Here is a 13,767-nt window from a genome sequence, read left to right on the forward strand (position 1 = left end):
CACTTATGTCTTGTTCAGGTTATACAGAAAACGAGATTTTTTACATAAAAATCAAGATACATAATATTCATATTATTTTATTTGTTAATTAATACCTATCTCATTTGCTCAATAACGAAAGGAATTATATATTTGACACACCTAATACATTCTTTTGTGTGTGCGTGTATGTAAAGAATCATTCCTGTTAAATTGATTGACCCAAGGGGAAGCAAAAGCAGCATGATTCGTGATTTTATACTCATTCAGTTAGATAATGTTGTTTTTAAATGTTGAAGCTCAAGACAAAACGAGTTGATAACTTAGCCGTCCTTAATTATCCTCATCCTAATTTGCGAATGCAGCTTGCCTTTTCACTTTAGATTTGGGTCAACGCTAACTTGGTTGTCTAGAATTTTAAATTGTTCTTATTGAATAGACAACATAATATGTCTCAGGTAAAAAGAAAATGATATAAATAGAGACAGTGCTTTGGAAATTTATTTTTTATTGACTCTGTTGTGTGTATGTGTGTGTATCACTTTATTTAAAATTTTAGAACATTTAAATTTGATTACTCTCCAACAGGCAACTTATATACTATATTTGTCCTGTTGCAGAAAACAATTAAATCAACTATGATCGGAAGAAATAAGTTCTGTTTTTACTGATGTCGCAAGTAGACGAACGGCTGATGAGGATTAAAAGGGATACCTTTGACCTTAATTATCTTCAAGTCTTGTGACCGATTTCTCGGCGTCATGTGCAGTTGACGATGAAAGTGAGATCCAAATTAAAATCTTACAATACATTTTATAAGTTAGATGACTTTGCAGTGCCATGCTGCATCACTCGGTTGATGCATTATATCCTAATTTGACTGACATATTTATACGATAACATTCCAGAATATACAATTGTATTATTAGTGCCTTCAATGCCTCATTTATGTAAGGTATGATTCATGCCGCTATACTTTATTATTTCTCAATAAATTCTGACGAACGCCTCGACGGATATCTTGTCTCCACTCTATTGTTTAGTAGTTATATGAGTAGACTGCTATCTTACTTATCACTATATGCAAACTTGTTTTGCACCCCTTCTTTACTGATGTAGACCCTAACAGCTAAAAGCCGGCTAAATCCAACATAATGGGTACTCACTGATTTCAAATGGCATGGAGCGGGACGCATAAATCGTTTTCCTTACACAAGCATTTCTATAATTTATATTGGCACATCACTAAAACACGTATATTGAAAAAAAAAAAAAATCAGATCACGTGAATGGGAATGCATTCCACAGCCATTTACAAGCTTTTACGTTTGATTGATGAGTTGTGACAAGTACATTTCAACTTGTACGATAGGCGCATGAACATGATCAAAGAGTATATCACTCAATGAGAGCATTTTGCATCAGCTGGGAAATTTGACAGGAAAAGGAAGACAAGCATATGGAGTATCGCCGGTCCTCTGAATTCGAAGTAGTCCGTTACGGCTAATATGCAGTATCATCTTACGCACAGCAAATGCCAGGTCAGGTTCTTGCTTCTTTGTAGAATGGTTGTGGTTGTCAGACTTGGCTAGCGTCGAACAAAATGGCACTACTATAGAGACTAAAATGCCATCAAAAGTTCATTCTCCAAAGCCAACCTCTGCGAATAATCAAAAACTCTCTCCGATTAAAATAACAGCTACTCACATGAGGACTAAGATGATCATGTCCTGAATTTAAAATAGCAGCAAGCCGCAATCTAAATAATATTCAGCATTGGAACATACTGATTTTTTGAACATAACCGGTTCCATTCAGAAGAAATCAAACTACTTCCATTTCAGGATATCCTTTGCGAGCCATAATTGGTTTGATTTTCATGGTCTGCATGTATCTGCTCCGTATCCCATCTCTTATTCTCTTGTGCACTTCTTCGCTTAACAAGCTGGCCTCTCCCACTGAGTGCAGGGCATCACAAACCAATCTGTATGTATATTCTCTGGGTGTTGATCCTCCATCAACCAACTCAACAAGGAAATTCCGAGCATCAACAACTCTTCCAACTTCACACAAAGCATGAATAATAGGGGTATATGAACTTGAAGTGGGTATTCCATGATTCAAATTCTGCATACGACGTAACATCTCAATAGCTTTGTCTATCTCATTTACGGCACTATAATACCTAATGAAAGAGTCATATGTAACTCGATTGGGAACACAACCTCTTTTCTTCATATCTTCAAATAATTCCAATGCTCTATCAATCCTATATGTTTTACAGCAACCATCAATCAAGGCATTATACGTCACAAAATCAGGAACAAAGCCCTTGAAGAGCATTAGGCGAAACAGATGGTTAGCTTCCCACAATCTCCTCCTAGTTGCCTTCCTACTTCCAGTTTGCATGCTAAATTTGCAGTAGGAACTTATTAAAATAGTATAAGTAAATGTGTCAGGTGGGCATCTAAAGCCAGGAAGCTCCATCTGCTCCAACAAAAACCTTGCCTTTTTGTAATATCTCACCTTGCAAAGAACATATATCATGTTGTTGTAAGCATATACGTCCGGTTTACAGTGGTATTGCTTCATCCTATAGAATGTAATTAATGCTTCATTAACTAATCCCTCTTCTCCTAGTACTTTTATCAAACACGTAACAGTCGCCGTGGTAACCAACCCACCAGTCCTCCTAGACATCTCCTTCAGAAAATCCCAAAGAGCATTCAGTTTATTCCCTTTAGCCAATACACAAGCCATCTCCCTGCAAGTGGTCTCGTTGTGGGTAAATCCAAAATGGTTTTCGACCCAATAGTAGAATTCAATTGCTTTGCCCAATCCAAGCTTGACCCTCTGTGGGTCTCTGTGAGCAGCAGGGCCAAGAACAAGCACATTCTTGCGAAGCTTATCTTCTTCCTCCTTGAGCTTGCGTTGTTTCAGAGGAGCACGATGCCGGAAACCTCCCTGACGGCCAATAGAGCGAGAGGACTGGAAAAAGTATCTGGGAATAGACCTTAGCACTTCCGAAACCACATCAACCGTCCACAAAGAAGCAGCATTGGGATTGACAGAAGCTGATGCAGCAGCCAAGTGGGTATCAAAAGCACGGTTTTGAATCACGGCGACGAGTACCTGGTTCACAAGGTGTTTTCGATGCCAATGCACGGGCCTGGTTGGAATCATAAAATTCATTATTATGCCACGACCGAGACCATTTAATATGCAGCCTATATGGGGGAGAGAATGTCAACTTTAAAAACAAGGAGAACATGATCACAAACCATGCAATCAAATTCAAAATAACAAAGGTTGGCTGAGGAGGGATTTGTTCAGCCGTTCAGGGCCTAGGTACTGCTTGCTATGAGAAAAATAAAAAACAGAAAAGGGGATTAAAAATTTTAATAAATTTGATTTGAAAAATTAGAGAAGTGGGGTTTTAAAATTTAAAAAATATATATAAAAATTAATAAAAAATTAATTAAAAGCTTTTATCTTCACTTTTCTAATTTTTCAAATTGAGTTTGTAATGGATAACGAAAACACATTTTTATTTTGGGTATACTAGCATATAAAAACTTATCTAAGTAGTTTAAATTAAAATGAGCGCTATCACAAATGAACAAGCTTTTATTTGTATTTACTTGATAAATAAAATTAAATAAAGATAAGGGTGGGTGGGTAAACTGTAAAGTTCCATGTAATGTAATAAAAAATAAATAAATAAAATGTTTTCTTTTTCGGGTCAAAAAAGAAAATGTTTTCTTTAGTTAAGAAATTGAAAGTATTTCTTGTTTGTTTTCCTATCAATGAGAATTTAAATTTTGTATTTAGAAAAAGGAAAATAAAGTTTTCAAGATAAAAATTAATATTTTTTTACTATTACAACTAGAATTACTTATTTAACTATATTTTATTTACAATGATAATTAAAAACAATTATTTGAAAACGCTTTCTTATTGATAATGATTCAAGATAACCATTGTTATCTAATATATCAAGTGATATATCCTCGTTTAATCTGTTTTTCCTTACATCACCCAATTGTTTTTGTCCAACCAAATATAGATTTGCCGATCAAGCGTCATTTATTTCTTTTTCTTTCCTTTTTCATATCCATTTCTTTCTATTATCTCAACTTACCATCTGTGAACAGATGGGCCAATGTGAAATACATATCAACCAGAACATACGCAAGATTCGAATTCTTCATACACGTTGCCCGGGATATTGCTGGTTATGACGTTTTATTATGCAGCTGATATTCCACAGTATACTTGTCTTTCTGCGGCATAAACACGGGAATCTTTGTTCTCTTTTTCCCTTATATCGAACACAAGTAACAAGATCGCGAAGCTATTTGGAAGCCAATAACAATAATAGATACAGATTACAGTCACATGGCAAGTTTCCGCAAGACCAAGACTCTGACCTGGCCAGCATTACATAGTATGAATTTTAGTAGACTCTGGTCTTTTTTAACAAGTTGCATGTGCATAATTTTATATTCATAACTATCCCTCGAAAGAAAAAGTCTCTGGCATGTTACAGCAAGCTCGAATTGTATTGCTGGCCACATCAAGAAGCTGCAAATATTCATCGGCACCATCCACAAGGCACTGCAAATCCACAAGCAATGAATAAGAAATGAGCCGCACAGGCCTTGAGCAAACTTGTCAAGCTTCTGAAAGCCAATTACAAGATGCCGAAGCCCCAATCAAGGAGCAAGCTGAACTACAGTTCTAAAGGACAAAACAGGATGGTCAAAACTTCTGACAAACCATAGGGATCACAAAGCACCTTATCTGCTTCACCCAATTTCTTGGATATTCTTGCCTTCTGTTCATCTGATATATCACCTGCTTCAACAATGGCCTCAAATAACTGGGTTTAAAAGAGAAAGCACAATAGATCCTTCAGTAAAAGAACTGATTCTGCAATTATTGGCAAAAAGGATTCCCCAAACTGGCAAAAACAAACCTGAGTTAGTAACTGAGAGACTGGATATCCTTCTGCAATGAAATCATTGACCTCCTTGTTTGCTAGATCAAAATTACCACTTTTACATGTTGCAAGAAATGCTTGCACAACCTCTGTTGGAACGACCTGATACATTGAGAGATTTTAGGAAGTCAGGAAACTACAGGGTGAAAATGAATAAAGAATTTAAACAAACAAGTGTCCCCAAGGAAAACAACTAAAACGCAAATGGCGTCGAAATAAATACATGACTGAATTACCAATCAGTTAATCATTCTAAGAACTGCCAATAAATCGGTTTCATGGCAAGAACAGAAGATTTCACGTAGGAAGCCGCTATGATCAATAATTATCATCCTTAAACACAAAATAGCATATATTACTTACTGAGAAGTGAACTTCTATATCAAGAGGCACAACAAACATTTTTAAACCCGTTTGAGAGTGAGTGAATGAGAGGTGGGGAATTATTTAAAAGGGGAAAAAGACAGAGAAAGAAAAGAACAAATGAAAGCAACAATTTCATTTCAAACCCTTCAACTTTTTTAGGTCAGAAAGATACCATTAAGCAACAGCACCATTGACTACATAATAGCCAGTTTTTACAAACATTATGCCAATCACGATGACTCCAAAAAAAATTTTTTAATGCATGCTGTATTTTAACTTTTCCCAAAACTTCACAAGACAAAAAAGGTTAGTACCACAACCTACCCCAGAGACAGAAATCAGGTCCTTTGAAGAAATTGAAGATCCAAATAAGCGGGCAGCCGACTGCAATGTCAATATGTTAGTTCAAATGACAGATGGAAAATGCAACCATGCGTAGATGCTTGATGCTATGCACTAAAGCTCGGTTATTGCTGTTGCCAGAAAAGAGATTAAGCTACCAAAAGATGAAAAGATGCAGTTGAAATCTGTAGCATAAATAATGGAAACAGAAGCTTCATCCTTATTAATTTTGAAAGACTGCTTCATCAAAAAATACAATACGATATTATAAAGTGTTCTCAATGAAGGGAACATAAACAATTAATAAAGCAACTCATCTTGGCAGTACCACCAAGTTTTTAACCAACTATTGTGGACAAGAGAATCAGAAATTTTTCCCATAAACTAGCTTTACAGATAAGGTAAAAGCAAGCATAGTAGACCTACTATCAAACAAACTTGGAAAACTACCAACAACACCTTAATTTGGTAGATAATCCCTATTTTCCAGAGAGCAGCACCATCAGCTTAAAGGAATTAGCAAGGTTTTTTTTTTTTTTTTTTGGGGGGGGGGGGGAGGGGTAAGCAGAACTGGTTGGAATCACACCCGTTAACACACACGCGCACCAACACTCACAAGTTGATCCAGCTCAGTTCACAAAGTTACCGACCCACTAAATTTACAGGAAACAGCCATCACGAGAAATCACAAAATCAGAAGGTCTATAACTTACGATATCAAAGAATGTATCTCACCTGTAAGTATGTAATAGCCCTACGGAGATCTCCTTGAGAAATGGAACTAAGGGTTGAAAGAGCCTATGAAGGCAAAGAAGCATTAAATATTTCACTAATACGTCGATAAAACCACCATAAATACAGAACACACACACACACACATATGTATTCCAAACGACATTATTGCTATATAAGCTCTAATCTCTTGGATTCCCACCTCAGAATCAAGATTAAGCCCTTCTTCATTGCAAATGTACAGTATCCGGCTGCTCATGATTTCTTCTGACAGCGGCTTAAACCTGAATTTTGCACACCTTGAAGCAAGTGGTTCTATAATCCTACAAAAATTCATAACCTTTCTGTCATAAAACCCAAAGCACATCTCTCCTTGATCAAAGCACTGACATGAATAGAAGGATAAAATGTTGTGCAAATGAACTCTGTAGCTTTATCATTTTCCGCAGACTATTCAAGGAACTCTAATAATATTCAAGGAACTCTGTAACCAAAAGAATGATCCTTTGGGACTGGGTCAAGGTTGATCAAATCGTATAGCTGTTGAGGTATAGAAGATATAAGGGCAGAAAAATAATGGAGAAGAAAAAAGTAACTAGTCCTGTGTAGCTTTTTAAATATATGACAGTAAAAATGCTAAGGATAGTAATTTGTAGTTGTAACATGACAGATAAGATACCTGCTGATGTAATTGCATATAAAAAAGAACCTTGTAACCTTAGAGTAAGTTTCCATTGTACGACGCAGAGCATTCTGTACAAAAGAATACAAGAGGTGAGATGACCGTACAACTTCACAACAACCAAAGTTAGAAAATTAAATGTACCCAAACGTGCCTGAGCATCTTCGGTCATTGAATCTGCCTCATCTAGAACAATAATCTTATAAGGCGGGCATGGGTGACCACTGAATTTGATAACGCCAAAATAATGAGAGGAGCGCAAACAAAATATATGAACAGAACAAAAATAAAGAAAATCATTCTCAGAAGAGGACTAGATATTACAACATAATATACCTCTTACGCTGACTAGTACTAACAGCCACAGCGGCAAAATCCTTAATCTTTGTCCGCACAACATTAATCCCACGATCATCACTCGCATTCAGTTCCAGCACCCTAGACTTGTAAAGCTCCGGTCTGCAAGATAAGAAAGGTGCCGATCGTCAAGATGACAGCAAAGCTGATGAATGAATTAAAGATACTAGAACCCCCTGATGCATATCAGCTTACAAGGTTTAAGGTTGGGTTAAGGAAGACAGCACCAGCATACTAGTTACTGATGAAGACCAAGTAAAATAACCACACCAAAAAAAAAAAACACTGTTAACAATCGAGTTCTCACAATGCTTCTCTAAACTCACGAACTTATCTCATCCTTTCCAATTTTTCAAACGTGAGTATTTCAGGTAATTTATTGCCACAAGCCGTTGTGCATGAAGTGCGTGTTTCTTTCTCCATAGTCCACGGATCTTTATGACTAGATGTAACTGACTAAATTTGTTTTATGATGAGAAATCTTCCATTTTCCATACGTATTCCATGGGCAAATTTACCAAGTTTCAATGTTCTATTTATACATATGTACACCAAAATATGTGCCTTTCACGTTAATAATACAAAAAATACCCGAAGAGCTGATGGGCAATCGCAAGTGCAGTTGTGGTCTTTCCAGTGCCGGGTGGACCATAGAATAGCATGTGCGGGCACTGTAATACACAGCATCGAAGTAATTACATCAGGTAGTGAAAAATCAAAAGAGCATTTTGATGCAAGCAAAATAGGCTCAAAGAAATGCGACAGAAAGGGAAATTAGTAATTACACTTCCGGTTTCGAGGGTGTTTGTGAGTACTCGAACCACTTCATCCTGGTGGGCTACATCTTTAACTTGCCTTGGCCGACTGAGGTCATTCGTAGAGAGAACTCTAAGCAAAACAAAGCAGGATATTGACTATATGAGGAAGAAAAACAAGAAATTCTTACTATTTCTCCACCCATGGCTGGGAGCTCTGAACGATTGGCGCCATCTCCTTGCGTCCACTGTCGGATTTCTTGTGTCTGCTGCCTGTGGCCAGTGCTAAGCTGCAAATGCTGACTTGCGGTAGGGCTTTTTCCCGCTCTTTCGAACGCGTCGTTTCGTCGCTTGCGCGGGGTTCTTTCTTGTGGCGCAACGACCCCCGCGGGATTGAGTTTACATTTGTTTTTTCTGGGACAGAGCATTAAGCATAATAGATCCTCTTAAAAATGAATTTAGTATTCTTATAATGTTAAAATTGGATCGTTTAAAGCTAATTTAAATAATTCAGGTCTTAGTAAATACTGCCTCCATTACTAATTATAAGAGCTAGTTGGCTAATTTAAAGAGATTAAGAAAAAAATTAAATTAGTTATTTGTAACAAATAAATGTTGTCTTTTCTAAAATATTTTACTAATCAAGTGTATTGGCTAAAACTACCATTGCTAGAAAGATTACTTTGAGAAAAAAATACATAAATATAAGAAACAAAGTGGATAGGGGTCTTACATTTAAGATCAAAATAAAAATCAAATAAGGTTTTATATTAAGGACCGAAGGTAGTACTACTTTACATCCTTGATATAAGAGCAAATTAATTAATTTAAATAAATTAAGTAAATTTGTTAAATTAGTTAGAATTATTATTTAATAGAACATTTAACTTGTACAACTATTACAAATACTATTTTAAGGTAAATTAAGCCAATAAATTTTTTTTCTGTATATATAATTACATCATTCATCTGTTATTCATAGGGACAAGCTATTAAAATAGAGAATATGTTCGCGGGAATGGTTCTCTGAAAAGTACAAGAAGAAGGTATGAAGAAAGTGGTGCACTATGTCTTCAAGGCGTAGATAACACTTTCCTTTAGACTTAATTTGCCTACACATATTCCTATCTTTTAGGGTGCAAGTTGAGTTGACCGGCGAATTTCTTTCGGGATACAATGAAGACCCTTGAATATGGATTGCACTTCCAAAATTCAAGCGAAGACAACAATGGCTTTTACAAAGTGATAATTTGATTCTATCTCTGTGTGCACTCAAAGACAAAGGCAATGAGTTTGATCTTAGAGATTGTGTTGTATATCTCCAAATGAAATGATGGTGAAGGGTTTATATAGAGCATGAAATGATGCCTTGAAGAGATACATTTTAGAATAAAAACTTACTAAATAAAAAGTCACAACCATATGTTGGTTTATGAACCAACATAATTTAAATAAATACAATGAATTTAGTATGTAGGTTCATTTAATGTTTTAACTTCCTACATGACCTTTTGTTAAATACTCCCTCCGTTCCTTATTACAAGAGACGAATAACCGAATTACGTTGATTAAAAAAGCAGTTAAAATTAGTTAAGAGCAATCAATGTGTAAAAAATATAATCTTTTTTCCAAAAATACCCTCATTAATAAGGAGAGAGAGCATGAGAGAGAACAATTAAATTATTGAAAGAAAGAGAAGTGGGAGAGAGAGTGTGTGTGTGTGAATTAGAGACAATAAATATGGGTAAAATAGGAAATCAACACAAAAAAGTAGAGACAACTTTTAAGTGTCTCTTATATATAGAAACATGCCATAAGCATCAAATGTCTCTTATAATAAGGAACGGAGGGAGTACAATGTATTTAATATGTAGGTTCATTTAATATTGTAACTTCCTACATAACCCTTCATATAAATATATTAATTTATATAAAGACACAACCCTTCAAATAAATTTATTAATTTATATAAAGACATAACCCCTTATATAAATTTATTAATTTAATAGATTTATATAAGGACATGACTTTTCTAAAAAATACATCTCTTCATTTTAAAAATATTCCAACAGAATATATATTAAAAAACAACAAGGTTAACAAATTACTAAATTTTAAAATAGAATTAACATGATTTAAAATTTTCATGATTATAGCTAGCAAAAAAATCATGATTATGATAAAAGATATTAAAAGTGCGTTAAAAATAAGATCAGATGATTATTACAGGAGGATATTTTCATAGTATGAGGTTACTACGAGTTTTTTTTTTTTTTTGCTAAAGTATAGGTATCCTTCTTTTAGAAATAATCATATTCAAGACACTGTTAGGTACTAAATACAGACACTTCTCTTAGCAGGAATTCAAATCTTAATTTACCATATTGTGAGGGACTATATCTTTTTGTTAAATCCAATCCCGTTAGTATAGCAGGGGCTTTTATAGCTAACGTATCTATACACCCATGATTCTCTCCAGCCTATACAAAAGTCAAAAAGGTCGTTTGCTATAATTACATAAGCTGATTCATACTTTTAATTTTCATTTGTGAATATGATAGTGCAGAATTATATATAGTATAAATATAACCGTTAAGAAAAAAATTATTTGCGAATCCTTCATTCATAAATACTCATCTAGTTTTAAATATAAGACCCCTATATACTAGTATTACTAGTATGTATAAAGGTATTGTATTTAATATATAAAAGTCTTACATTTAGGACAAAAAATGTATAATATATACTTTACAATGCAAATAATATTTATATTATGTTCCCTTGCAGTTAGAGCTAGTCCCTGTTTAAAGTTTAAAAGCGTGTTTGGTATCACAGCGCTCCGACGAAAACCATGACTTTCAATGTAAAGTTAAACACACTAAATTTGTTCATGGCTAGTTGTCTAACAATAATGCTAATCACCATATTTAGACGGGGTTCTGAATTCAAATCGGACACCAATATATTTATATGCGTGCACATATTTGATTGTATTAAATAAAAAATACACACGCCAAGTTACAAGCTTTTCAATTGTCCATGGGGACAGCACAAAGTAGATATCCTGTGACTTGCGAAGCTGCTGCTTGGCATGCTGAGAAGGGATGAGGAACGATCAAAACTACCCATCACCCTATCACACAACTTAAGTAGATATTCTCTATATTTCTTGTATAAATTTCAAAAAATTAATTTACGAGTAACAAACAAGTAGTTAAAATTAATTAAAAATAATAAATATGTTACAAAAATAGTTTTGGTCTTAAAGATGCTTTTACAATAAATAAGAAAAAATAAATGAGAATATATAAAAAATTTGACAAGAGTACATGGAAAAAAAAGAGAGAATAAACAATTAGCGGCAAAATTTTAAAAATACGTTAAATATTTAGACAAATTTCAAATCAAAGCTTATAAAATGGATTACGTTTTTCTTTAAATGTGAAACTTATAAATGAAACCGAAAAAAATACTAGTTTTTCTGTTAACACTAATATTTCAAATATATATATGTGTGTGTCGCTATTCTCTCGCAGAAGTCATGTGAAACTTATAAGTTATGCTTGTATTATTAGTTGGTAAAAATAAGAACTTTTAGAAAGATTCAAAACACATTTAATTAAAAACTAGTATTTTTCTTAATATATATCCCACCATTATTTTTTTTTCCTGCCAACTATATCCCACCATTAACTGTACGTCTAGTCCATGCCCCACATTATAGTGTATGACCAAACGTACACTGTTTTAAACGGAAGAGGTGTGAGTTTCTTAACCATCGGCTATTAAATTTGATTACCAGGGTAATAAATATGAAGATGACGTGCTTTGGAAGGTTATTTTTAGGTTAAGACTTGACCCAATTTGAATTTGAGTTAGTTCAAACCATCAATTAGAACATGATATCCCCCCTAAAAATTATATTAATATTTAAATATATCACCGGATGCATCTTGTTAACCTCCACTCGGAGATTGTGGATCTTGATGGACAGAGGAATTAGAGTTTAGGTGCTATTCCTTTGCATGTTTAGTACTACCTCATGTCTTAATTATAAAGCCTCATTTATAGTTCTACAAATGAGGCTTTATAATTAAGACCGGAAGTAGTATATTTTTTGCTGTAAGAATTCTCCCAACCTTTTTCTCTTTCTCAAAATGCTTCCCATAGTCTTTTAATAGGAGATTGTATTATTGCTTATTAATAATTAATAATTAGTTTATAAGGTCTGATATTTGATATTATATTTTTAAAGGAGTGTTTGGATGAAAATTGAATCATAATTTTAAAAGTAATTTTATTGAGTTTGAGATAAGTATGTGAGAGAAAATTTGTCTTCATTTGCTTGAAAATACATTTTTAGTATACTTCCGTAACCTCCCAAATACCCCCTAAATAACAACGAAAATATGTCATTAGTATTTTTCTTATCAAGACTAATCCATGGCTGATGAAGTGATGAGTTGAGCTGGGTTGGTATTAGAGTTAAGGTACACCCAACACTTAAAAAAATATTTTTTTAAGTGCATCTTGTATCCTGAAATATTTTTTAGGTGCGCCAAACACCTTAAAATATCTTGTAGTATATTTAATATTTTAAATTATATTTTTAAGTACACCCAGCATCTTGTAATATTTTTTACTCCCTCCGTTCCTTATTATAAGAGACATTTGATGCTTATGGTATGTTCCCACATATAAGAGATACTTAAAAGTTGTCTTTATTTTTTGTATTGATTTTCTATTTTACCCCTATTTATTTTGTCTCCAACTCATACTCTCTCTCCCTCCCACTTCTCTTTCTTTTAATAATTTAATTGTTCTCTTTCATACCCTCTCTCCTTATTAATGAGGGCATTGTTGGAAAAAATATTATACTTTTTACATACTAATTGTTCTCAACTAATTTTAACTGTTTTTTTATCAACGTAATTTGATTATTTGTCTCTTATAATAAGGAATGGAAGGAGTAGTATGCCTAACATCCTAAAATATTTTTTTTGGGTGTGCCCAGCATCAAAAAATATTTTTGGGGGACACCAAAACAAAAAAATATTTCAAGGTTTTAAATGTACTTAAAAAATATTTTAAAATTTTAAATGTACTACAAAATATTTTATTTTATTAAATATATTTTTTAAAAATATTTTAAAATATTAGATGAGGCTCCAAGAAACAGCTAACCCAGATGAAGTGACCGTTTGAATTCGAATTCAAACTGAAAACCCTGATTCACAGCCCGTTACTTTCAAGGCAGCGACGGACCAATCAGATCTTTCCAAGGAGTGGAAAATAGGACAGATCAGCCGCTTGACTTGAGGATGCCCTGGATGTTGGACCCAAAACAGTGGGGAACCACGCGGGGCCCACCTCCGCGCCCCCTCTTTCCTGGTAACGATTACCGAGTCGAAGCCACGGCCTGGACATCGTCCAATTTCAAATCGACCCGTTTCTCCGCTCCAAGAGCACAATATTTATTTAATTTATTATTTTTTAAATTTGCAGCGGAAAACGCCCCCCTTCTGTCTCGGCACAGAGCAGAGACCCTTCTT

The 13,767-nt window shown here is 34.2% G+C and overlaps 2 protein-coding genes across 2 annotated transcripts; both read right to left on the bottom strand.

Moving 5' to 3' along the window:
• Positions 1–1,172: 1,172 nt before the first annotated feature.
• On the bottom strand, positions 1,173–3,213 carry LOC114743741 (pentatricopeptide repeat-containing protein At1g77405-like). The gene has a single exon (XM_028931961.1). The coding sequence runs from the start codon at positions 3,169–3,171 to the stop codon at positions 1,804–1,806; it is 1,368 nt and encodes a 455-aa protein (XP_028787794.1). The 5' UTR covers positions 3,172–3,213; the 3' UTR covers positions 1,173–1,803.
• A 1,059-nt stretch (positions 3,214–4,272) lies between these two features.
• LOC114743739 (replication factor C subunit 2) lies at positions 4,273–8,549 on the bottom strand. The gene is made up of 12 exons (XM_028931959.1): positions 8,407–8,549; positions 8,246–8,324; positions 8,052–8,131; positions 7,440–7,562; positions 7,258–7,327; positions 7,101–7,174; positions 6,624–6,744; positions 6,425–6,487; positions 5,672–5,731; positions 4,958–5,083; positions 4,778–4,861; positions 4,273–4,596 (listed from the first exon to the last, which is right to left on the bottom strand). The coding sequence occupies exons 1-12, from the start codon at positions 8,448–8,450 to the stop codon at positions 4,492–4,494; spliced, it is 1,029 nt and encodes a 342-aa protein (XP_028787792.1). The 5' UTR covers positions 8,451–8,549; the 3' UTR covers positions 4,273–4,491.
• Positions 8,550–13,767: the final 5,218 nt, after the last annotated feature.

This window comes from Neltuma alba, unplaced genomic scaffold (genome assembly GCF_004799145.2).
Source record: "Neltuma alba isolate B1F8T4 unplaced genomic scaffold, ASM479914v2 tig00004111_pilon, whole genome shotgun sequence".
In the NCBI taxonomy this organism is placed as follows: domain Eukaryota; kingdom Viridiplantae; phylum Streptophyta; class Magnoliopsida; order Fabales; family Fabaceae; genus Neltuma; species Neltuma alba.